The sequence below is a fragment of the Dioscorea cayenensis genome, chromosome 5 (assembly GCF_009730915.1).
Source record: "Dioscorea cayenensis subsp. rotundata cultivar TDr96_F1 chromosome 5, TDr96_F1_v2_PseudoChromosome.rev07_lg8_w22 25.fasta, whole genome shotgun sequence".
NCBI lineage: Eukaryota > Viridiplantae > Streptophyta > Magnoliopsida > Dioscoreales > Dioscoreaceae > Dioscorea > Dioscorea cayenensis.
The window spans coordinates 32,679,903-32,706,367 of NC_052475.1; the positions used below are offsets into that span (position 1 = coordinate 32,679,903).

At 35.2% G+C, this 26,465-nt stretch overlaps 4 protein-coding genes across 5 annotated transcripts; 2 read left to right on the forward strand and 2 right to left on the reverse strand.

The window, feature by feature from the left end:
• Positions 1 to 4,133: 4,133 nt before the first annotated feature.
• Positions 4,134 to 12,173, forward strand: LOC120260733 (linoleate 13S-lipoxygenase 2-1, chloroplastic). Its single transcript, XM_039268291.1, has 9 exons — positions 4,134 to 4,674; positions 6,628 to 6,896; positions 8,619 to 8,859; positions 9,044 to 9,361; positions 9,895 to 9,980; positions 10,116 to 10,226; positions 10,465 to 10,769; positions 10,871 to 11,137; positions 11,243 to 12,173. Exons 1-9 carry the CDS (start codon positions 4,284 to 4,286, stop codon positions 12,009 to 12,011), a joined length of 2,757 nt encoding a protein of 918 aa, XP_039124225.1. The 5' UTR covers positions 4,134 to 4,283; the 3' UTR covers positions 12,012 to 12,173.
• A 530-nt stretch (positions 12,174 to 12,703) lies between these two features.
• Positions 12,704 to 19,203, reverse strand: LOC120262073 (protein STRUBBELIG-RECEPTOR FAMILY 2-like). The gene is made up of 16 exons (XM_039270126.1): positions 19,152 to 19,203; positions 18,556 to 18,685; positions 18,399 to 18,470; positions 18,211 to 18,276; positions 18,037 to 18,108; positions 17,878 to 17,949; positions 17,587 to 17,658; positions 17,432 to 17,497; positions 17,291 to 17,356; positions 16,827 to 17,176; positions 15,642 to 15,898; positions 14,547 to 14,818; positions 14,008 to 14,149; positions 13,736 to 13,875; positions 13,488 to 13,644; positions 12,704 to 13,071 (listed from the first exon to the last, which is right to left on the reverse strand). Exons 3-16 carry the CDS (start codon positions 18,455 to 18,457, stop codon positions 12,928 to 12,930), a joined length of 1,935 nt encoding a protein of 644 aa, XP_039126060.1. The 5' UTR covers positions 18,458 to 18,470; positions 18,556 to 18,685; positions 19,152 to 19,203; the 3' UTR covers positions 12,704 to 12,927.
• Positions 19,204 to 20,693: 1,490 nt separating this feature from the next.
• On the forward strand, positions 20,694 to 24,271 carry LOC120261598 (G patch domain-containing protein 11-like). The gene is made up of 4 exons (XM_039269542.1): positions 20,694 to 20,910; positions 20,986 to 21,489; positions 23,818 to 23,883; positions 24,012 to 24,271. Exons 1-4 carry the CDS (start codon positions 20,728 to 20,730, stop codon positions 24,069 to 24,071), a joined length of 813 nt encoding a protein of 270 aa, XP_039125476.1. The 5' UTR covers positions 20,694 to 20,727; the 3' UTR covers positions 24,072 to 24,271.
• Positions 24,272 to 24,580: 309 nt separating this feature from the next.
• Positions 24,581 to 26,433, reverse strand: LOC120261597 (squamosa promoter-binding-like protein 14). 2 transcript variants are annotated; one of them, XM_039269541.1, is made up of 4 exons: positions 26,339 to 26,433; positions 25,699 to 26,051; positions 25,259 to 25,395; positions 24,581 to 25,168 (listed from the first exon to the last, which is right to left on the reverse strand). In XM_039269541.1, the coding sequence occupies exons 1-4, from the start codon at positions 26,411 to 26,413 to the stop codon at positions 24,615 to 24,617; spliced, it is 1,119 nt and encodes a 372-aa protein (XP_039125475.1). In that variant the 5' UTR covers positions 26,414 to 26,433; the 3' UTR covers positions 24,581 to 24,614. The 2 variants fall into 2 exon arrangements, with proteins under 2 accessions (XP_039125475.1, XP_039125474.1); XM_039269540.1 differs by having other exon boundaries at positions 24,581 to 25,171.
• Between the last annotated feature and the right edge of the window lie 32 nt (positions 26,434 to 26,465).

The following is a 26,465-nucleotide window of genomic DNA, read 5'->3' on the forward strand; positions in this document are numbered from 1 at the left end:
CAATTCTTGCTGTCATCATTAATTGCTTCATCAATAAACACATTATCATGTCTATATATATATATATATATATTTGGTGCTCATTGAGTGGTTGTATTGAAACAAATTTGTCGTTTGTTCCATTCAACCAGACATGAGTTGTCATCTTCACGTGCTGAATTTTTTTTACGTAAATCCCTTTTAAATTTTTTAGACCACAATAAAAAGATGAAGTGGCTAAAGATAAAGATTCCTGTAATAAATAAATAAATAAATGCGTTTATTTATTTATTTATTTATTTATTAGGTCAGAGATCCCAAACCCTCTCGTCAACAAAAGCTCAATACTGGATACAAAGAAATATCTATATTCACTGTTGTGGGGCCCGCATTTACTGTGCTGATTACTGTAATCCTTCTTCTTGCTTCACTATTCTAGCTATACATTAAAAATTTTATGTTAATAAAATTATGGTTTATTTATCTTTTATCTTTAGATCTTAAATATATGCGTATTTCCTTTAAAGAAGGTGACAGTTGAGGGATGTTTTCTCTTATTTTGACATAAAAAGAATTATTGTAATAGTTTTATGTAATTAGATAATGACCAAAACCCATTACAGTATATCAAATAAAATTTTCATTTCTTTTGCATTGAGAAAATATTGGGGAATTGTACCATGTTTTGCATGTTTGCTTTTTGGAAAGAGGGCCCAACTCTCTACAAACTCTCAATATTCTTAGATAGATATATATATATATATATGTACATATATACATACATATAACTCTCACCATCTCACTATATCAATCTCTCTCAATATGAAATCAATGAAAACACAAGGAGGAGGAGGAGGAAGAAGACTTAATGGAGTTCGGAAATACAAAAATGTCCAAATGAATGCATGGTTTGGGTTTTCCATAGAGTGTGGGGTTGGCAATTGACCATGGATTGCATGTGGTTTGCAATGTTTCTTGTTGTTTTCCTGAAATAATGGGCAGCTCAGCAGAGCAGGGGTCAGTATGTCACACTCTTGAGTTATTAATTTCAAAAGATAAAAGGCTGAAATTTCCATCAGTTTTTGTGGCAGGAAAATGGCCTCACAGAACTGTCTTGCCAGATGCCATTTTTGATGAGCTCTTCATCAAATAATGTGGATATATAGTAAATAAAAATATTGTATATATAATTTTAATGTTAGCAAAAACCAAAAATATCTGCACCAGTTTCAGTATTTTTTTTAAAAAATTTGATTGTAACTCTGTGCACTGTTGGTGGATCTGTTCTCTGTGCACTTACAGCCATTCCCAATCATGGTTGCCGGCCACTCCCTGTAGCTCCTTTCAATCATCCATCACCATCAACAATAACTCTAATACATTTCATGTCTCCTAATTTAATTGCAAATGACTAATTCCACATGAGCAATAGTTTATTAATTTGTTTATAAGTGATTGTGCTTGAACTTGAAGTATAATGTCCAAAATTCATTTAGATCTTTAACCAATAATAATAATAAAAAAAAAAGAAAACAAAGTCTAAGGGCCTGTTTCATGCAGTTCTCTTTTTAATGAAAAATAAAAATATTATAGAAAAAACTAAAAACAAAACTTTGATTTCTCTTATTGTATTTTTATTTAAAAAAATATATAAATCAAATATATTAATTAGGATGAGAATAATAGTTACAAATACTGAAATATATCTTGGAATAAAAGGACATAGAAGTTAAAAAAAAGTGTTATTTTTCAATATTTTATTTTATTTTATTTTATTTTTAAGAAATTTGATAAATTATGAATTTATTATAGAGATAAATAAAATAGACTAAACGAAACAACAGGGAGAAAATAATCTTAGCTTTGGTTTTAAAAAGTTTAGAGATTTTTAGCATGTGAGTACCTATAATTATTTTATATCGTTGCATGTTTATTTTATATTATTTAATTAAAAAAATAAAAATATAAATTGTTATTAAAATAAGACTGTTTTTAGATTTAGGGAATAGGAGTTTTTAACATATCAATCCTTTTACTGATGATGACTGTTAACCCTTGTTTGGATTGAAGGAGATGAGCTCATAGTGTTTTCATGAATTGAAGGAATCTTATTTTTTTAATTGATACAATTACAATTTTACCATCATTTATTCTTCTCACAAGTTTATATACTTCAATCTTTCATCTATATATATATGTGTGATTCATTCTCACTGAAATCTATATAATAATGATTATAATGCTTGTGATGATGATTTGGGTTAGATTTATTAGTTAAACCCAGCTTCTTACTATTATAATCTTTAGCATCAGAGGTGACTAAATACTCACTATTTTTAATAATCTAAATAAAATAAATTATTTAATTAAACTATTTAATCATAAAAATTGAAATGAATAATAGTTACATGAATGAATTTATTTAAATATTTTTATATGATAATTAAAAAGGAATAAATTTAATTTAATCAAAATATATGATTATAATCATTATTCAGAATATTTTATAATCTACTAAATTTAATTTTAATTAAATATCATATATTATTTATACAATATTATTTATTTATTATGAAGGATATATAAATAATTTTACCACAATTCTCTTTTATACTTTTTCAAATTCCACGCTTTCATTCCTCCGATCAAAAGTGAATGATGTGTGTACTTGGTGAAAATAGTTGATCAAGTCAAAAATGGATTTTTTGATAAATCTCTCTTCTATTAAATGTGACTAAAAGCTTTTTGATATATATCTCTCTTCTATTAAATAGTTGATCAAGTCAAAAATGGATTTTTTGATATATATATACTACCTGTTTTAAAGCGTATTTGTAAAAAATAAAATCTTTTCCTATTTTTTATAGGTTTTTCTTCTATGGTAAATATTTCAGTAATTTAAATTGGAAAGAAATAAAAAAAAAGAGTGAGAAAGAGAATAAATAAATAAATTAAATTTGATAGAAATGGAAAAGAAAGAATCAGAAAAGATGGATATTTTAAGTACTTTAGTTTGAACTTTCAAATACCAATATATATATTAATAAAAATTATATTTACATGTACTCAGCGATATATATTAATAAAAATTATATATATATATATATATATTAATTCATTGAGCTCATTATCCAATCTCCCATAACATAACAATTTTTTATTTTGAAATAATATATTTAATGTATAATATAATATTTCCATAAGAAATTGTGATTTAAATTTTTATAATAATTTTATAATATATATTAAAAAACAAAGCATTACCAAACGCCACCTAAATTAGGGGGTAATCTTTTTATTCTTTTTATTCTTCTATATTCCTTTATGGGGACCAATAAAAAAAATTAGAAAACTTCCTTTGTTGAGGACAAAGTTTCCTGCAAAATTCCAACATAATTGCAAGATGACAATTATTTTTTTATATAAATTATTCTAAATTCAAACATGTGTCATTTGAGTTTTGTTTGATATTTTAATTCTTTTTGAGAATTCAATAATTTTTTTTGGGATGAATGAATACTCATTAATATTACTTAATATATAATTGTCATCTTTAACAAAATTGCTAATCTAACTTAAACTTCAAACAAACATTATAACAAATCCAAAAAAAATTAAAAAATCACCAATTGAGGAAATAAAAAGAAAGAGAGGAAGAAAAGCAAATAATATATTGAAATATTTAGACTATTGTGATAAAAAATAAAAAAAATCCAAACTCTTTCAAAACAAGGACTCTTAATTACATAAAACATTTACTAATTAGCAACATTATCTAATATATAAATTATCTGAAACACTTAACACTGTCACAAATAGACTCACAAATAATAAGAGGGAGAAAAAGCATACAGATGAATAACCATGATAATTTTGAAGTAGAGAAAAGCAAAATATATATATCTTCGGTGCATCTTGATTAATATTGTGTGGTTAACGGGAGTCTACACACACGACACACCACGATATGTTCATCTTTGTCATCTCATAGAAATTAGTATCAAGACTATAATTCCCACATGTTAATTTATGTGTGTGTGTGTGTTTGTTTATAAATATCAACTCCCACATCTATACATGCACCATATCGACCATTCTACCTCTTACTGAACTTTCCGTTTCGTGCTTGTCTAGCTTTGCTCAGTTTGTCAAAGCCTTTCTACATTATTGCAACCCATTTATTTATCTCAGTAAGCCTACTACTACATCCTCTCAACAAGTTAACAAAACACAAGATATCTCAATCCAATATCAAAGTTCTCTCCATTTGAATCTATCTCTCTGCCTGCTTCTCATCAAAAATCATGTTGCATTCTACCTTCCAAGTTTCAAACCAAACACCCTCATTCTTCTCCTTCTCAAGAAAATACTCTTCTTCCTCTTCTACTTTTTTATATGGTACTTCTCATGCAATAATTAATAATAAGGTGAGAGCACATCATGAGAAAAAGAAGAGTAGTGGAAGAAAGGGAAGGAGAACAGGAAGGATATGTTGCTCAGTGAGCAAAGAGACTAAAACGGCGGTGGAGGATCAGTTGGACAGCAGTCCAGTGAGGGTGAAGGGAGTTGTCAATGTGCTGATGAGCACTGGAGATAACTTAACAAATATTGGAATTACACGGCCTCTTGATGATATCCAGGATTTGCTTGGCAAGTCTCTCCTTGTTGAGATTTTCAGCTCACATCTTGATCCTCGTAAGTACACTTCATCATTCTCTTTTTGTACTTTCCCTTTTTTTTTTTTCATACTCAACTAACTGTTCATGAATCTACAAACATATGTGTTTGTAGATTCATGAAGTGTGTGTGAGATCTCTCATGCATGCATAAGTCACTTTTTAAAGTAATAATAAACTGCAAACCAAATACACAAATAACTTTGGTCTCTCTCTCTCTCTCTCTCTCTTTTCTAGCGATCGAGTATTTATGAGTCTCCCCCTCTCTCCCTTCATTTCTTCCTTTTGCTTCTCTTAACAAGTGCTCATGACTTTTTCTTCTTTTTCTTCTTCTTCTTCTTCTTCTTCTTCTTCGATCTGTTCTCATCTCTTACAAGTGTGTGGTCATGCACATCTGTCTATATATATTTATATTTATTTAAGGGAGATCAAAAAAATGCAACGTTAACTAAGATGTCTATCAGCCATCAGGCAAAGGTTAAAAAAGAAAACGAAAAAGAAAAAGCAAAAAAAGAGAATAACTATGGTAAATAGGTAAGACCGTAAGAGTAATGAGAAATAGATGCAAGGAAGTTCAAGGCAATGGCCCTTCACTATTTTATGCATGAAATCATTGTCTAATTATAGTGAAAAAAAAAGGGAAATGACATAAACTCACTTATGTTGCTATATATATATATATATGATTTTTTTAGGCTTAATTCAAAAACCAAGTTTCGAGATGGGTTCAGGTATAATACTACTTCTCATCCAATGTTTATATTCTCAGATCCGATTATTGTTAATGATAATATGATCCTCAATAAGTCCTTTGTGGAAGAGAGGTGTTGTATTCCTCCTCTTTAGATTATATGATAGGAGGGTTTATTTTTAAAAGATGTACAAGTCACTGTAAATGATACATTCTTAGAAATATTAATGGGAGTAGAGAAATTTTTTTTCCCATTTTTATTTCCATCCCACTAGAATTACCAGGTTTGGAAAATCCTCTTCCATAAAATTTATTTTATATTAAATACATCAAATATATTATTTTTTAATAATATATTTATTTTTCTTTAATATAAATAAAATTTTAATATTATATATATATATATTAAATATTAAAATTAGCCAATGGGAGAGGAGTCCCGGACGAGGTAATTAAATTGACAACTCTAATGTCTGCTTGTGGTTTCGTATAAAAGAAAAAATTAATTAATGATTTTTATGAAAATAAATAAATATTATAAATTGGGAAGTAATAGTTCCACAATTAATAGCTCAACCTGAAAATGAAAGTTTGAATGGTCGCAAGTTGAAAAACTCTTTTGTCTTTTTCTTTCGATTTTCCTAAATAATTTCAATCCAAAAGCAATTTTTAACTTTGCACGATTCCTTCATACGCAAAACAAACAAATTTAATTCTCTTTAAATAAAAATGACAAAATTTTGAAATTTTAGTGTCCAAACAAATTTAATCCCTTTTAGTACGATAGTCTAAAATCACAAAACTTTTTTGATTAATCTTGACAAGGACGTCATTAATGAAAAAATAATTCAAACGCTGCTCTGGAGCGCATTGTGAACCACATGATTGTGATATGAAATTCAAGTAGATGGACAAGTAAAATCAAAAAAATTCTTAATTAATCTTTCCTGTATAATCAATTATGTACCTTTACAAAACTTTTTTTTTTTTTTGAAAAAAGAAAATAAATCACAATTTATTAAAAACAAAATAGTAACAAACTACAAAATAGACATAAAAACGGAAAAACAAAGATAGAACACAAAAAAAGTACATGAACATCCACACCACTGGAAATTAACATTAATACTTTGATTGAATACATAATAAAACAGATTTATGTTTTTTTTACAAAAACACCCTCGTAAAACAAGATAATAATAAAAAGTGACACTTTAGAAGGAAATATATACTGTTGTTAAGAGTTCTAACAGTATAATTAATTTTATTATGTGTTTGCAGAGACTGGAAAGGAGAAGGGAGTGATAGCAGCATATGCACACAGGCAGAGTAAGGAAGGAGATGTTGTTAAGTATGAGTGTAGTTTCACAATGCCGAAGAATTTCGGTATTGGTGGAGTTCTTGTCACCAATGAGCACCACAAGGAGACCTTCCTCAGGGACATAGTTCTCGCCCCCTTAGACGACAGCAAACCTGTAAACATCAGCTGCATGTCCTGGGTGCACAGCAAGTTTGATTGCCATGAAAAGAGAATATTTTTCACTAATAAGGTGATCAACTCCTCATTAATTCATTTTGTTTACACTTTTAGTTCATATACATCATGCATGAAGTTCATATTAATTACCTAAACTGATTATAATTAACCTAACAAAGAAAATCAATAAAAGCATGTCAGAAAAGCTTAAAAGTTTGAAAAATGATTCAGAAAGAACTTTCAGTGAGTGAAGTCTCTTGTCAAAAGATGCAAGAGCTTCTGTATTACTTCAGGATCCAATAATCCTTAGAGATTAGACTGATGTAGTTTGCATGGTTAACTATATTGTTAGTGAATATGATGAGCAAATAAAAAGAATTGATATTTATACAGTAAAAAATGTGAGTAAAGTTAAGGTTGGTCATTTTACATATTTTCATTTCTGGATGCCTTCAAACGAACACACTATTGCACTAGTAAATGGTACACATATTTGATTTTTTAAGAGGCATTCCTGCAATATAATTGTTTCAAATGTTTTCTGTACATTGAATACTGATAGCGAATTGACTAAATTGTCGTACCCATATAATTAAGCTAGATATCATGTGAACAATTGTACCCACCATGACTGTTGTTCAGCATCTCTAGAGGACAACTAGTCATGTAAGCCAACAGCCTTTTGCCAAATCTTAGATCTAAGAATTTCACAGAATGTGAAAATTTAGAGTAGAGATTTCAAGTTTGGTTGTTCAGTCATAAGAGTGTAAGTTTAACTCAGTGTCAGGTTATAATTTTTATCTACTATTTAGAGTTTTAAGGTTTGTTAAGTTTGATCTACACCTCCACAAAAAACAATAATTATGACTATACCGTTGTATAATTTGCAGGGGTCTAAAAAAAATTAATAATAACAATTGCTATTCATTTTTATGAGAATATGCAGAAAAAAAAATTAAAACCCTTATTTTTATCATTCACTAATAAGCCTATGTTCAGTAGAAGGTTGAGACTTGAGAGGGTCCACATGACATAAAGGACCAGACCTCTCCGCCTGCCACACCCCCAATTTTTAGGAAACATGGGACAATAGGGTCGCAGGCCAGATCACTTAATTATTAATTAAAGAAAAAGATAACACCGTACGAAGATTCTTCTTTTCCAGACAAAAAACCAGGACCATGCAATGCAGAGAAGGGGGCCAGTCCTGTTCATCAACAAAATTGTACCTCTTTGTTTGATCTATTAAACATGGCTCCTTCTGTCTTATCTTTAAGATAAGATTTCTCCTCCCATGAATGGTCAGGTGTTGACCCCACAACCTTGTATCTAGATCTATGGTCATGGAGACACGTGGTTATCTCTGTTTCATATAGCCCTTACGTTGTACCCTTACATGATGAGTTGCATGCATGTAAAGTTATGAACATGAGTTACTATTCATTTGAACATAATATTAAAAACAGCAAAGATAAAAATGCGACGATGACAATTAATTCCACATTAACTAAATGATAAGTTAAGTTAACAAGTTGTTCTCTGAGTAATGGATCTTTGAAGTTATTAAGAGAATTAATATACACAATTAATGATCAATATGCATGCATGCAGTTTGTTCTTTTATGTCGCTTCTGTTTTTTATATTTTATACTCTGTACTGTTTTTAATAAATTGTGATTTATTCATCTTATTCAAAAAAATAAAAATATGCATGCATGCTATTTAGCTTTAAAAGTTCATGAATGAGCCATGTTGTGTGTACTGTATATGACTTAATAATTGTTGTGTTTTGTAGTCATACTTGCCCTTCCAGACGCCGGCAGGGCTCCAGCGGCTGAGGGAGGCAGATCTAGAGAGCAAGAGAGGAGATGGCACCGGTGAGCGAAAGACATATGAGAGGATCTATGACTATGACACCTACAATGATCTCGGTGACCCAGACAACAGTGATGACTTGGTCCGCTCTATTCTTGGTGGCTCCAAGGAGTACCCCTACCCCCGGCGTTGCCGCACTGGCAGGCCTCCAACCAAGAAAGGTATTTCTAAGTTTCTAACCAAACTATGAAATTAATGCAGACTCCCTATACTATATATAATCTGATGATGTATGTGTGTGTGTGTAGAGTCTCTCTGTGTTATTAATTAGTTAAGTGATCACTGATAAGACGGTATAAAATGTTAGTTTGTCAATCCAAATGCTTATGAATGCATAAACTGCAGACCCAAATTCAGAGACAAGGAAGGGGACTATGTATGTACCAAGGGATGAAGCCTTCTCAGAGGTGAAGCAACTGACATTCTCTGTGAAGACACTGAGGTCTGCGCTGAAAGCATTGGTGCCATCCATTGAGACAGCGATCATTGACACCAAGCTTGGGTTCCCCTACTTCACAGCCATTGACACGTTGTTCGATGAGGGCATGCCTCTCCCTAAGCAGGAGGGCCTCAACTTTTTCCGCACTCTAGTACCCAGACTCATCAAGGCCGTGCAGGATACCACCGACATCCTGCTCTTTGAAACTCCAGAGATGATAGATAGTACGTAAAAAAATTTATTCTTCAGTATATATATATATATATATATATCTGCATATAGATATTAATGGTTTTTGAATGAAAGCTTTGACATTCTAGGTTTCTAGTAAGCATGTCATTAACTATACGCAGCTCTTGCTCATGCAAATGTGGTAATCTACATATCTGTCCATTTTTTGTCTAATTTTCTAATCCCTCATCATGTTTTTATATATTTGTGAGCAGTAAAATAAAGAATACTGAACAATAACAGCTATCACCATACATATAGCCAAAGTTAAAAGTGAATGTACACGAGGAGGAAAAAATAGAAGATTTTCATTCAACTACATTAATAACTGTGCTCATATGCTATCTATTGCAATTATAGGTTCAAAATGCGCTTATTTTCTCTTGAAAGTTATTATAGATTACACCATTCTTATTTCTTATCGAAAATGAAATCTTATTATTAATATTACAAATAGAATTATGGTAAAATGGAGAATACTAATCATATATACATTGATCCTCATATACTATCTGTTGTATGACAGGGGATAAGTTCTCATGGTTCAGAGACGAAGAACTTGGAAGACAAACTTTGGCAGGTTTAAATCCTCTAGGTATTCAGTTGGTCACGGTAAGTCAACTTATAACAACTAATAAATTCATATATATATATATATATATATATATACTGATTCAGAGATTTGTTCCTATTTGACAAAAATTCGAAGGTGAGCGTTGATTAACTTACATGTTACTGACAATGCAGGAGTTCCCGTTCGTAAGTAAGCTTGATCCAGAAGTTTATGGTCCACCTGAATCAGCAATCACCAAAGAAGTGATTGAATGTGAGCTGGGAGGACGTTTGACAGTAGAGGAGGTAATAAAATTTGTGCAATAAAATCCCCTCAATGCACATGCATTAGCATGTGCAACGTCATTTGGCTCAACAACATGCAATGCTAATAATTCGAAGTTTTCAAGCATCAATTTTCTAATCTCCTAATAATTAAACAAATTAATTCTTATTGCAGTCTGCTAAGAACTGTTTTTGAATCTTAGTTATTTATGTAGATTAGTATATACATGAATAATAAATCAGTAGTATATCCATGCAGGCAATAAAGCAGAAGAGGTTATTCATAATAGATTACCATGATTTGCTGCTACCGTATGTACACAAAGTCAGGGCGCTGGAAAACACCACCTTGTATGGATCACGCACATTGTTCTTCCTCACACGAAGAAACACATTAAAGCCCATTGCTATTGAGCTCACCCGTCCAGCTTCCCCGACGAAGCCCCAATGGAAGCAAGTCTTCTCCCCTCATAATTGGGATTCCACCGGAGCCTGGCTTTGGAAGCTCGCAAAGGTTCACGCTGGTGCCCATGACTCTGGCGTCCATCAACTTGTCTCCCATTGGTAACAACCTCTACAATTCAAAAAAAAACTTCACAGTAATACAATTCACTTTCACCCAAAAATTATTAGCTAACAATAATAATTATAACCGTTTTTGCCAGGCTGCGAACTCACGCCTGCACAGAGACGTACGTCATTGCAGCAAACCGGCAACTAAGCGCAATGCATCCAATATACAGACTTCTACACCCGCATTTCCGGTACACAATGGAGATCAACGCACTAGCAAGAGAGTTTCTCATCTCAGGAGGCGGCATCATTGAGACCTCCTTCTCCCCCAGCAAGTACTCCATGGAGCTCTGCTCTGTAGCCTACGACAAGCTCTGGAGATTTGACACGGAATCACTCCCAGCTGATCTGATCAGCAGGTACATCACAAATAACCAACTATTCTTATTCTTATTCTTATTCTTATCTGTGACAAGACAATAAACAGTTACCGGGTATAATTGTGATTTGTGAATGGCCGGCAGGGGAATGGCGGTGGAGGATCCGAACGCAGAGCACGGGCTGAAGTTGACGATTGAGGACTACCCGTACGCCGCCGATGGGCTGCTGGTCTGGTCGTCGATCAAGGAATGGGTGACGGACTACGTCTATCACTATTACCCCAGACCGGAGCTAATAAAGAAGGACCAAGAGTTGCAAGCATGGTGGACGGAGGTACGTGTGAAGGGGCACCCCGAAAAGAAGGACGAGCCATGGTGGCCGAAGCTGGAGACGGAGGAGGACTTGATCGGAATTCTGTGCACCATCATCTGGGTGGCGTCCGGGCACCACGCGGCGGTGAACTTTGGGCAGTACCACTACGCTGGATACTTCCCGAACAGGCCGACGATCGCGCGGGTGAGAATGCCGGTGGAGGCGTTGGAGGATGGGGACAGTGGGGAGTTCGAGAAGTTCTGGGAGAAGCCGGAGACGGCGCTGATGAAGTGCTTTCCATCACAAATACAGGCGACGGTGGTGATGTCGATATTGGATATACTGTCGAACCATGCGCCGGATGAGGAGTACCTGGGAGGGGAGTTGGAGGCGTCGTGGGCGGAGAACGTTGAGATAAAGGCGGCGTTTGAGAGGTTCAATGGAAGGATGAAAGTGATCGAGGGGATCGTTGACGCCAGGAATGCTAACCAAGAGCTGAGGAACCGGTGCGGCGCCGGGATAGTGCCTTATGAACTATTGAAGCCGTTCTCAGAGCCTGGAGTCACCGGCATGGGGATCCCCAATAGCATCTCCATCTGAAGCCCTCCTACTTACTTCTACTAGTTAATTGCTCTGCTTCCGCTGCTTGTGCTTGTGCTTGTGCTTGTGCTTGTGCAAGTTGGAATCAGTTGTTTGCGTATATGATAATAAATGGGAATGCATAGCGAAAGCTATAATGGGAACATTCTTCACGCTTTTTTACTTTCTTGCTTATTTATCTTTTTTATGGATTTGGAAATGTGCCTCTGGTAAGTTATGCATGCATAACAACAACAACAACAACGATATATAAATCAAAATCAAAACTAAACTAAAACATCCGCAATGTGCAAGATATATGCAGCTCTTAACAGATGCAATACAAATAAGTATAATGCATATAAATAAAAGTTAATTCACCATTAATACCTACATAGAGGTTTTCTCCTTTGATAGTCCTTCTTAATTCTAGTTATGAACATATATCTTGGAACATAGGCACCAAATAAGTTATATATTTCTTTATCCAAAATAAATAAATAAACTTAAAATCTGGTGCTTTCCTTTTCCTATTTGCGGTAGAAACGTGAATGATTCTTCGTATACATAGCTAGGCAATAAAACGAGAAGAGTAAATGAAGGATGCAAGGAGTTATATGAACATTTAAAAGGAATATTCTGGTGCAATTAAAGAGTGTGGATCATGCTTCAAAAGTACAAATCTCTAGTCAGTAATCTTCACCTATATGAGCAGAGCTATTAACAGAATATTCATATTCATAACTAGACAACAAAACTTTTTTCAACAAATTCCACTAAAACTATACAAGACCACAAAGATCTTACAATTATTTGGTAGAACCGTAGAATAGAAGAGGGTACTAGGTCATACAATGAGCAAATTTTTCTATGAAGCAGTCAAGTGTCTCAGCTGATGTACAGTGTGTGCAGCAAATTGATTCAGAAGGGAAGGGTATTACTCAAAATAGGCAACAGTTGATTTGAATGAAAGATCAGACATATTAAGATCAGAATCAGATGCATCATGGCCCATCTTTTGAACCAGATGGACAAACTTCCCCACGATCTCAGTCATTCCCATACGAAATTCAGGCTGTGGCTGCTCAGAAGAATTATAAGTAGAGTGAGAAGGTGCCCAAACACATGTTAATCAACTTTTTTTATATTTTAGATTCTACGTCAAAAGGGGTGCATGTGTGAGTGCGCGTGGGCCATGCCCAAAAGCCACTTCTATATTTCTTTCAAGTTTTTCAGATTACAGTATACAGTATATCTTTGTGTGAATGGGAAACACATGCATGCAGAGTGAACCTTATATTTTTTCTGCGGAGCAGGTATTTCTAATACAGGATTTACACTACTGTAGAAAATGATTTTCTATGAAGAATGATCAAGCCAGGCCACCTTGGTTTGCAAACTTATATCTTTTGACAGATAAAACAATGTAATGTGGCTCAATATTCTAATGGCACCAATTTAACTGAAAAAACACAGGAGAGGGCCAGTGAGTCATACTTGAATGCAGAGCAGGATTATGTCAGCAAATCGAGAAAGGACCTCGGGAGGAATGGTGTCTCTAATTGAAGGATCAACAATATCTTCCAGCAAGCTGAAGTCATGGAGACGAGAGGAAGCCCAGTTAACCAGAAATTGCTCGTGCTTCCTCCTTGAACTGTATTGATAAGACAAAAACATGGTTCAGGAAACAATTTAATAAAAAATCTAAGTATATGCATAATTAAGAGATGGTGCGCCGCACGTACATGTCAAAAGCCCTCTTTCCTGTTAAAATCTCAAGCAAAATCACACCAAAGCTGTAAACGTCACTCTTCACCTCATCATTTCTAGGAACACTACTCTCAGGGGCGGCATAACAATTAATGTGATTTCTCAGTTCACTAGCCTGTACCATACGCATGCAAACCTCATGTATGTGGAATAATATAAGAGGTCTAAACACTTGGTTTAAGATGGTGAAGAGAAAAGGAACTTTAGTTGATCTCTATGACAAAATGGAAAAGGATGAGAGAATTACCTCCGGCTTAGGTTCGATGAGAGGCCTTAGCGTAGCTATTCCACAATCAGTGAGTTGGGGAGCATACTGGTTGCCAAGCAAAATGTTGCTTGCCTTGATACTCCCATGTGCAATTGGAGGAATGCATAGACAATGCAAATACCTGATCATGATGGAGGCATTGATCACCAACCAAAAATAAAAAAATAAAAAAATAAAACCGAAAAGAAAAAACATTTATGGCATAATAACAGGAGGAATGCATGAACTGATGGACAATACAAAAACACAAACATGAAGGAGGACAAAAGAAAGCAAAAAATAATAGCGAAAAAATATATTAAATTTGTAAATTGGCAAAACTAAAAGAAATTCGTGGTAAGAAGGGAAAATATCTTAATGGTGAAAATATAGCTCTTGTATAAGCTATATTTGCTATCCCTACACATTCCTTTTTATTCTTTGCCAACAGAAAAATCATAAATGGAGCATGAAAATAAAAGAGGCACAATACAAGGAGCACCAATAAGTTTAACATGAAATTATATAATTTTACGTACTCTATAGCATGGGCTACACCAAGGGAAATCTTCACCCGAGCTTTCCAGGAAAGAGCCTTACAGGTATCATTGGAAGAAAACAAGGCATCAGCAAGAGACCGGCCACTGGCATACTCATACACAAGACTGTATTGGCCTTGGTCCACACAATAACCTAAAAGGCTGGTGATATTCTGGTGTTGCAAGCGGCTCATATTCCATACTAAATCTAGAAAATCATCTTCTTCATGCACAGCCAGTGGTAGCATGTCAATCCTCTTGACAGCTACTACCTGATAAAGTGAAAGGTAGGAAAAAAATATTTGAGCTTGTATAATTGACATTTCATGGTAAGAATGATTAATGCATATTACAGTTGTAAATACAAGCCACCAATGAGGTTCTATCTAGATATTTTAGTCCTAAAGCATAGAATCTTTATAATAAAAAATCCCCCAATGAAAAAAAAAATAATACTCAACATCCCATGCTCAGTTTGTTTTTTTGTTTTGTTTTCCCCTGAATGTGACAAATCATTTGTCAAAGGAGGGCACATACATGGAGCGCAAATACAAGTTCTGAAATACTTATGCTCTCATCCTATGCAGGCTGATGTTCAAACCCATCTTTTCAATGTGATACAAACATCTTACATATAGGATCCAATGCCAATAGACCAAACGGTCATTGGCGCCCCATGCTCTGAATATGATACCAATGCTGAGTGTAAGACTATACTTCATATATACTGTATGATATTAATCTCCAAAAAGTCAGAAATTACAGGTGTATAACAAAGTGCCAAAGCTTCAAGACCTTAGCCTTTCAATTTAATAGAGTTGATGAGAACTAACTCAAACTGGTCATCTTATAACTGTCTAATCTGAAACAAGGTCAGTGATGTGAAAAAAAAAGCTACCAGAGTTATTTTGGTTTCCTAGACCATCCTATGGCCTCGTTTTATTTGTACTTCATTTATTTTGAGGAATCACTGTTCATCCACCTTTCCAAATATATATATTATATAAACATTGACATGTTCACGTTTCATGAAGTAACAATACGATCATGGGAAAAGGCAGCAAGATAGAGCTGTAACTTGAAAGAAAGAAATACCTGACCATCAGAGAATTCAGCTCGGTAGACACAACCATTAGGGCCCGCCCCAAGAAGTCTTTCCTGACTGAAATTGTTAGTGGCAATGCTTAGTTCAGAAGCTTTGTATATCTTAGCAGTTGGTTGGTTTCTGGGTTTCCTACAAGTAACTTTCCTTTTTGACCACCCCTCCGGCTTTTTGTGATGAATTGAGGAACGCCTATTCGTAGACGTAGAGGGAGAACCTATTGCCCACTGATCCAGGTTTAATGCAGGAACTGCAAAAGGAAGCCAATAGAAAACACAAAATTGGCACTACCATTAAGATTGGATAACACAAACTGTAGGTGTTGCATTTTGAAAAAATTGAACAACCGCACATCTACTGGAACATGGGTTATCCACTTTATTCAAAAAAAAATGAAAAAATGAAACAACTAGAATTGGTGAATGTTTTGGTTATATTTGTTTGCTCATATCACAGAATGCAATTATACAGCACAGATGGTATGGTCATTGCTCCATCATCTGATCAATTCGAGCAACCTAGTAAAGTGGTTGGCACATATAGGATTGTGTTTCTGCTGACTGTCTCCAGTATCCTAATCAAATCAAAAGGCTTTAATTCTAGAATTGACTAAATTCACCTATTGCCCATCTAGCAAAACTCAATTAATGCACCATGACTATCTTCAAAACCTTACATTCATATTGTCAGTGCTACCTAGATGAACCTAAAAAATTGTGGCATGCGTTCTGCAAAATCATAAGGAAAATCAGATTCGAAACTGAAACAGCTAAAATTTTATTGGTAAGTTTATTAATCCACTATGCAGTCAAAAGGTGAAACTAGACTAAGCTAATGCTGCAGGCCAATGCTAACTACCTGATTGGGCAAATGAAGCAAATAAGCAGACAAATTTAGGTAAGAAACATACTGTCATGCCAAAAAGTCAAATAAATGAATTCCTCGTATACGTATCTTCCTATCTGCTGTATATTCATATCAATCAGACACATCATTTGTCAAGTGTAAACAACTCAAGTTTTTGATTCACTCAAAGCACATATGCTGCTTCATCGGAAAACAAAGAGAAAGGTAACTATGCTAATTCAGACTGTATTCCAATCAGCTGTGGCAACTCAAAAATGCTCCCCAGCATTGATTGCCAAAAGATTTTAATAATTCACTGGTCAAAATCTCACCAGTTGGTACAGTCACAGGAAGTGAAAGCAAAGAATCGTTGCTGATCTTATCTGTATTGAAGTTGGACTTTTGCTGTCTGCAGATGTGTACTATTTGTTCTCTGTAGATGTTCACTATTGTGGCAGTTGCAACAAACAAGGCTATTAAAACAACAGCAACAACTGCTACAGCCCATGACCTTAAGATTCTCCGTTTATGGTTTCTCAGTTGGAGAGAAGAATAATTGAAAGGATTTGAGGTAGTGAATGGGCCGCTGATGTTCTCATTAGGTGTTGATAGAGGATGGGCACCTTCATTTAATGGAGGTTTAGGGGGCATTAAACCAGTTTGGAACTGATTTCCACTGTACCTGAACAAACGATTGGTAAATAAAAAAAAAAACATGAGACATTGTCAAGGTTCACATGCAAATAAATGGATGTTAGAACATGGAGGTCCAGACACCCAATAGAAATGGGCACACCTGAATTCCTGAATAGATTCAAATTGCTCTGGGATAGATCCGCTAAAATTGTTATTCTCGAGATTCCTATATAAGCAACAAAAATAAAGAGAAGATCAGTCAACTCCATTGTCCCCTGGCCTCTATAGTTTTGGGACTTACAGAACAGACAAGGGCAGCTGTGCAAGAAAATTCACAGATCCTGTGAAGCGGTTGTCCTGTAGATAACTGCCAAAAGCTTCTAAAATCAGAAGGAAATATAAATTAATAAAAGGCTCAAAGCACCATTGCAACTATTGCCACAGCATCTCACTTACAGTTCATGAAGATTTGTAAAGGAAGAAAACCCGTTTGGTAGGTCACCAGAAAAGTGATTGAATGACAGATCCCTGAAGTTATTGAATCCAATGGAACCCATCAGACTATGCTGATAAAGACCTAATAGAAGCTTCAAAAAAATTTAATAGACAGAGCCTATGTATTCTAGGGAAGCAAACCAAACCAGAACTAGATACCTCAGCACATCATCAATAATCAATATTTGTTTTACAATTAAGCTCTCTACATATATTGCTACTGATACTATATATCAAATACAAGAATCTTACAATTTTTCCAAGCTTTGCATATCAGTAAACATATTACCAATAGGTCCAGAGAAGAAGTTATGGCTCACATTCCTGCAAAAATGCATCAAAGAGATTTAACTTGTGAAGCTTCTATCTTTCTCATTTCTGTATAATCCTAATATGGCCAAAGAAACTTACAGGAGTTTAAGAGACTTCAGAGAATGCAGTGAATATGGGATGCTATTACTGAAATTATTGATAGCTAAGTTCCTGCATCCCCAAATAAAAAATAGCATTCAGTACCCCATACACCATAAAAATCATACCATTTTTCTTTTTAACAAAATAAACTGAAAGTGATAAAGAACATACAAGAAGATGGTGTTTGGGGGCAATGCAGATGGAATCTCACCACCGATGTTATTAAAACTCACATCCCTGTAATGACCCCATAAAACCCAATTCCATATTTATCAACTACTGTGCCTTTGGAAGCAAAACAAAACAAAACAAAACAAAAGGATTCAAAACAAAAATGGTGAAAAGAGCTAGAATATCACAGTTGTTGCAATGACAAGAAACTGGATAGCTGCGAACCCAGGAAGCCATTGAGCCCCATTCCATTAATCTTGCTACAACATGCAATTGATAAATCAGTGATTTTTCAGGAGGATTCTCACTTAAAAGAAAGAGGAATAAGCAGAAGGATTTTATTACATGGAAATGACTGAATCTCCAACACAGGCAACACCAAGCCATAGGTTTTCACCACAGGGATCACTATTGTTCCACCCAGTGAGTTGAACTGGGGCGTTGAGGGAGCGATAGAGGGCCTCAAGAGCCGACACTGCAATCAAAAGTGGAAGCCATTAAAAACCCCTCTGTAAAAAGGGTTATCTAAGGAAAGGGAGGGGTGCTTTGAGAACATTTTTGCTACTTGTTTGGAAATGAAACCAGCGCCCAATTCAGGAATAAAAGCTGTGTCACTAGGCCATTCCTAGAAGTTTGTGAATTATGTCAGGGAATTACGGAAACTAAACCAGCATAATCTCTGGAAACCAATGAGCATTTGTTCGTTAGATTGGGTGTATCCTGGGAAGACGGTCATGATAAATTCTAACCAAACATTAAAATTTAAATAAAAAAAACCACCAAAATCTCAATCAGATTGGAAGAAGAAAACCAATTAAAATCTAATATCTTCCCAAAACTCCATATCCGATCACCAAATCAAGGATTGATCAAGAAACAAAGAAGGAACCAATATCCATATCTAGAGATTCAAATTTAGTAACAAAACAGAGAAAACTCACCATCGGATGAATTTGTGGCAGCGGATGCGAAGTATATACACTGAGGACCGGAGAAGAAGAAGAGGAAGCAAAAGGGGCGATCAGAAGCATCCGATCGGCTGCCGCCATTAATACTAATTTGAGAAAAAAAGAGGGTTCGAGATCGAGTGAAAAACCTAATTTTGGGACGAAGATGAGATGCTAATCAAGGAAAAAGAAAATGAAGAAATTCGAGAAGAAAACCAACCTAAGAATCGTTCAAGAGATCAAGAGCGAGTGTGGGAAAAGCTTCAGGAATGGGGGGTTTTGAAAAGAGGAAAAAAGGCGGTAGCGCGGGAGAGACGTTAAAGGTTGGCACGTGTTAGCTGGATTGCTCGATGCTTCAGGGTGGACAGGTGGCATGATCTGACTGGTTACACGCTTGGGAATTGTGAGACTTTTTGCATAGCCTTCCTTGAAGGTTAGATAAATAAGAGGAGGTATTCCATAGAATAATTTATTTTTTCCAATTTTCATTATGTTATTTTAGTTGCTAATTTTAAAATTATGTTAAATTTTGCTTTATATGAAATATTGATGAGAAAATATTATTATTATAAATCAAATGCTTATAAAATAATTTTGAGATGCTCTCGAAACTGAGGCTCTCCATCTCACGCTAAAATTCAGTGGGCTCTCATTCATCTAAAAAAATTAAAAAATAAAAATAGTGTTTACAGTTTTGAAGAGTTTTTTTTAAAGAGTTTTGGAAGTTTTTTTTAAAACGTATTGTATAAAAAGATTTTATTTTTATTACACTTTAAGGCACTAAAGTAGACTGATTTTCTCTATTTCATATATTTATTTTAATATTTTATTTTTATCGAAATGAGAAAAGCAAAATTTTATATAAACATACTGTCCTTCACCAAATCATTTCCTTTACTTTTGTTTTTTTTTTTTTAACATTTAATAAAATGAACACTAAAACCATTGAAAATAATATTAATTTTTAACCGTTTTGAGAAAGTTGAGTTTATAAATAGGACAATTTTTTTGAAATATATTTTTAAATTTTAGTATCTACAAAAATATGTTTTTATATTTATTTATTTATTTATTTTGGAATATAGACATAAGTCTTTTTTTTTGTTAATTGGTCTATATAACTATATAAGTAATTTAAATTTGAAGGTAAATAATCAATTGGATTGCAGCCCATGGATAGATTGATCTATTGGGTAATTTTTTTAGTAAGTCACTAAACTTTGGCTCATTTTCACTTTGATCACTAAACTTCAATTTGTATTAATTTGGTCACTCAATTTTAATTTGATTTCATTGGGTAGTAAATGAAAGAATTTCGGAACCCAAATGAATGATGTAACTCTTTTTTGATGACATGTACGCCTCAAATAGACTTAATAATGTGCCATGGGAAGAATTGACTCGGATTTTTAGATAGTCATGTAATTAATTAAGAGTTGAAATCCTTGATTTATTACCCACTGAAATCAAATTAAAATTAAATGACCAAATTGATACGAATTGAAGTTCAATGATCAAAGTGAAAATGAGCCAAAGTTTAGTGACATAGTAAAAAACTTACCCTTGATCTATGAGAGCAACCCGACCCATTAAAAAAAAACCCAGGTCTGTGTTGGGTCTCTTTGGCAATATGACAACCCAAACGGGAAGCAAGCGAAGCAGAGCTTCAATGGCGGCAAGGGATGGAGAGGAAGAGGACTACATGGGCGACATCTCCGCCTTCCTCCCCGCCGATGATCCTCAGACCAAGAAGGTAACCAAACGCTAACCATGATCTCTCCTTTTCCGGAGTCTCGCCTTTGAAAAGCTTGACAATTCATGATCTCAGATAGCCAGCTGCAAGAATCGTCAGCCGCCGCATCCGGAGAAGCCGAAGCTCCCGAAGAGTTTGCCGTGGAAGGAGCGGCGGCGGCTGGAGAAGGAGAGGAGGCAGCGAGAGGAGGACGAGAAGACGCGGGCGGCGCTGGAGGTAGCGATCCCGGAGACGAATGTTGGTTTCAAGATGCTGAGGAGAATGGGGTATAGGCCGGAAGAAGGACGGGCGGAGCCGGTCGGGATTGAGATACGCCGGGCAAGGGAGGGGATCGGAGTGGGGGAGGAGAAGAAGAGGAAGGAAAGGGAGGTGGTGGAGAGGAAGAGGATAATAGAAGAGGAGATGGAGTCGGATTTCGGGTGCAGGAGAAGGTTGGAATGGAGGAGTCGCAGGGTGGCTGGAGATTATCGAAAGGCAGAAGCTGCTTTGGCGCAGCTGGAGAACAGGGAGGTTGAGCCAGTGAAGGAGGATGAGGGTGAGGATCAGGAGGAGGAGGAGGAGCAGCAGATCACTGAAGAGGTAATCTTTTTTTCCCCTGCTATGGTGTAGCTGGTGATACATCCAAATAGATATAACTTTGTCATCCTTTTATTTTTCTGGGCTCTCTTGTGTCATTCTTGTTGTTATTGCCTTTAGGTATGATATTTCAGAACTTGCTAGGATTAGATATTTTTGCAATTATCTTTTACTATGTCACGAAACAAATAATTTAATATGCTATATGTAGTTGATATGTTTGTAGGATTCACCAATTTGTGGAGGTTTTTTATTAATTCCTGTTGAAATTCATTATTAATTTTTAGATTCCTGTATTGTAAAATAATGTGTTTCTGTGCACATGTTTTGATTGGTGATCAAATATGATGTTAGAACTAACTAGAAATTTGTTTAGATATGATCAACTTTTAATGTTTTTCAAAGAACTTTTGCTCGGCAATATGATAACAAAAATCTTGGGAACCATGTTGGATTTGCAGGATTTAAGGGTTTGTGGATGTTTTGATTAATTTCTCTGCAAATTCATTCTTAAATTGGATTCATAGATTGTAGGGTAATGAAATTTTGCAAATTCATACCTAAATTTGGATTTGTAGTTTGCGGTAAGCAGTCAGCACATGGTTTTTAGTGGCTCTGAATTCTTCTAGTATTTTCTTTCAAATCTCTTTGCTTTGACTGAAGATGTGATATTTTCAGTTTGGTTATTTATCCTCCTAGCTGTTGTTTAATTGAACTTAGTTCTCCAAGTGATAAGACAGAATGGTTTTAAATTTTGTTTTTGTGGGGGGTAATGTGTATGCATATTCTTTATTAGAAAGGGAAACCTCCAACTGCACAAATGGATGTTGAAATGGTTGCTTAATTTACGACCATATAATGCCAATAGTGATGAGTGGTTGAAGAATACCTTCTTGAATGGTTAGGTGTGGGCATTTAAGTTATGTAATTTCACCATGTTAGTGGCAGAATATTACCATCTTGTTTTAGTTTCGAATGTAGATATCTAAATACTTGTATTTTGCTTCTTTTCTTCATGTTGTCGCCATGGTCTTTGGTCTGTTACCAACCCTTATTGCCGCTATGGTTTTGTGAATTATCCTTTCTGACTTGAATATCCTTACATACCTTTTGAAATATGATTTATGTGCTGATAAACTGCCTCCTTGAAATTACTTTTTGGTATATTACGATCTCATAACCTGTTTTTCTCGTATGCCTACTTCTAGCACTTGTGTCCAAATTTTATTCTATGGAAGAAAGATCATGGCTTAATAGCAATTACAGATATTTATATTTTTCATGACCTGCTTGGACTGGCTTGGTTTAAGCTTGATTCCTTTCTTATCATCTTATAGTTACATAGCCATAGAACAGCTGGGGTGAATTTATTCAAGCTCGGCTGGATTAAAGTTTGTTTTATATATGTTCTTATGGGTTATGTACATGATTTTATGCATTTTAACTATATCTAAATTATGTCACTGTGCGAAGAATATGATTTGAATGACTTTATTGATTTCTAATCTGATTTTCCTTCTTGTTTGTTCTTTTTTAGTTTTAACAATGACTTGGTATGATTTGGGGCTGTTTGGATTGGCTTTTGGGAAGCCTAGAGGCCTTTTGTTTCTGTAAGTTTAGGGCTTTCATAGGTTTTTTTTATTTGTTTACATTGCCTTATTTGATAAAGGAGAAGATGTTAGAAAAGGAGGAAAATGGCTTATTGGTTTATTTGTTTAGATCTTAGGATCTGGAATTATTAACTTCTGGAAGAAGACCTTTTGCAGAAGTTATTTTTATCCAAACATAAAGAATCTGAAGCCCTTTCTCAAGAAAGCTGTTATAAAAAATTTCCTCAAAAACTTTTTTCACAAGCCAATTTAGACCAGCTTTTGATTGATGTATGGCTCTTTTTTTAAAATTGAAATTACCATGTTTTGGAGCATGTGTTGCATGACAAACCTGATATTAATTTTGAACTGAACTAGAACCATAAGTGGCATGGGGAAACTATTTGTTGTATTTGTTTGTTTCCCCATTTTCACCTTACCATAGTTCAAAGCTTGAGGATGAGACTGAGGAAGATAAATCTTACATTACTAGTTTTAAGTACTTTGTAATCAGTATGAACTAGAATACACTACTAAGCTGATACAGATTAAGATAGCTTGTTTTGATATCTTAGTCGTATAGGCTTCTTCATTCCATACATAAATTAAAAAGGAGGTTGATCATTTTAGTGGTTTCCTTTATACTGAAATTACTTCTATGTTGGAGATTTTCTTGTTTTGACTTTTTTTTTTTATGGGGGAAAAAGAAAAGGCATGATACATTTTTTGGGTTTGTTTTCAGGACTTGCATGGCCTATTGTTGAAGTTGAGGGATGAGTATCTCTACTGCCTTTATTGCGGATGCAAGGTGAGTAGTCCACGTTTGCATTTTGTCAAGTATGCTAATGTGATTTGCTCCTACTTTCAAATAAAATGGGACATCTGCTAATAGCTAGCTGCAACTAAGACGCCTTCTGTTTGTTCTGGCTGTTTCAGTATGAATCAATGGAGACAATGTTAAATGATTGTCCTGGACCCCATGAAGAGGACCACTAAAACCCTAATTTCTCCGGGGCTCGGTTGTTGTGTTCGATACAATTAGCGGATTTGTTGGATCTGATTTTTAAGCATGTCTGCAGGCATTAGATACGTGAAAAGCCTTGTCAGTTGTCGCTTGTCAGACATCAAGCACGTTACTGTTGAGAAGTAAATGCCATACATGCTTATCAATCTCCTCACACTGTTGGTTGCCTCTGAGAAAAAGTCACATACTGCATTTGGAAAACAGAAAATGAAGCATTCTGGTAGGAATTTTTGAGTTAATAAGACACTGAATCTCCTGACCACTCACTTAGAGGAGAGATGATTGGGCATTGTATCTCGAAATTAAGTTTAGTGTAAGTGTATAAAATCTCAATTGACTTTTAATTCTTCTTTGAAATTATTATTAGCATCAGTTTTTGGAATAATAATGGATAAACCATTCATGCATTATTATTATTAGCAGGATGTTTATTCAGTCTGCAGCAGTACATGGCAACATGTTTATTAAGCATACAATAATAAAAACAACAGCCAAGATGATCCAAAGAATGAGATCTAAAGGTGACGGTCATGGTTCGCACCATTTGAATGACCAAAAGCAGCACCATTGCCCTGCAAGGCAAGCTCGAGCTCGCCGGAGAACCGATGGCTGCTAACCATTTCCATGGACCGTCCTTCTAAGCTTGCATAGGTTCCATGGTCTTTGAAGTCCCATGAACTGGATGATACAAAGCAACTAGTAGCCATGACTGGCTCTTGTTGAACCATTGGAGGAGGCATCATGATCAGAGGCCGGTTTCTTGCAGTAATGTTGCTGCTCCATTGTTGAGTGTTTGACAGAAGAGAGAGAGCACAGCTCGAGTCCGAAACTCCCGGAGAGGATATTCCTAGGCCGGAGAATAAGGTTTCCCCAGTTGAACTTTGCATATATGGATGGAATTGGAAACTATGAGGCGCAATGCCACAGGCTAGAGTATTTAACTCCCCTTGCCTCAACAAAGGCATTGCATTTCTGCTGCCACCGCCACCGCCACCGCTACCGCCACCGCTTCTGCCTGTCTGTCTAGCATAACTGAAATCCATCATAGATCCTCTGTATCTATTGTTATCTTCTGTCAAACAATGGTAAAACTTTCAAAGTATATAAAAGCTTGAGATGATGTTGCGGAGGAAATAGATTGCGAGTTTTAACTGCAAACCTGAGAATGAGGAAGAAAATCGTCCCATGCGAGGTGATAAGGATGTAAGAGGTGGCTTCCTCCGGCGCTCGTTGTGGCCTGCTAAGCGTCTGCGGCAGCTTCGTTTTACTTGATCGAATTCAGTTAATTGGTGGAACCTATTCAGCAACAAATACTAATGTGCATCAATCCATTCAACATTTACATACAACCATAATTGTTTTTTTTCTTTTTTTCGTTGTGTGGTGTGTTTTAGACTAATAGTATCACTACCACATTGGACTCTGTTTTCCCACAGTGAAAATATTACAGAGATAAACTAACTTCAAGCAGTGTGCAGTGTTGCAAATCTTATAGAATTCAAATGGTTCATTTGTGACAAAGAAATACACTCCAAATTAAGCAGTAAAGTTTTCAAAAGATAAATAAATAAATAAAAGAAGAGAGAAAAAAAAACTAACCTACTGCATTGTTGGCAAAACCTCTGCTCCAAACCAGCAACAATGACTTTGGGGGACTTAGAATGAATGGCACAAACCTTATGCCTGGAATAGTATGCCTTGACATCACTAAGATCCACATTGCACCCTTCCACTTGACACCTCGGTGCCTGCTGCACTCCTTGCACCACTCCCTTCCCCTTCTTCGCCGTCACCGAGCTTGATCCCTTTGAAGAGCTCCCACCAACACCACCACCAGCAGCAGTAGTCACATCCTCAAAGTATATTTTCATACCAAACTTGAGTCCATTCACTGAGTCATTTGAGCCGCAGGTGAGAGAGGCTGCCATAGCGCTTGAACTCACATCCATTCTCTGAGCATGTGTGTGTGTGTGTGTGTAGATGTTATTTAAGAAAGAAAGAAATGGTGTTTTTATTTTTTAATACAGGAAATAAGTGGAAGAGAAGTTGAACTGATGTTTATCCATCTCTTTCTCTGTTACTACTGTTCTTCCAAAGTAGTGGACAAAGAGATGGAGAGAGAGAGAGAGAGAGAGAGAGAGAGTGGCGCTGGTTGCAAGGAAACAAGTGGGACTCACTTGTCTAAAGTTAACATTGAACTGAGAAATATTAACTCTTTCATGTATGATGTATCCCTTACCTGCCATTTGGCCAATGCCAGCTTTGCTATCACTGTTCTCTTTTTCTGGTGCTTCATCATCATTACCATCAGCATGCAAAACTACAAGCATTGATATAATTGAGATGCACATAGTGTGAGAGATTTC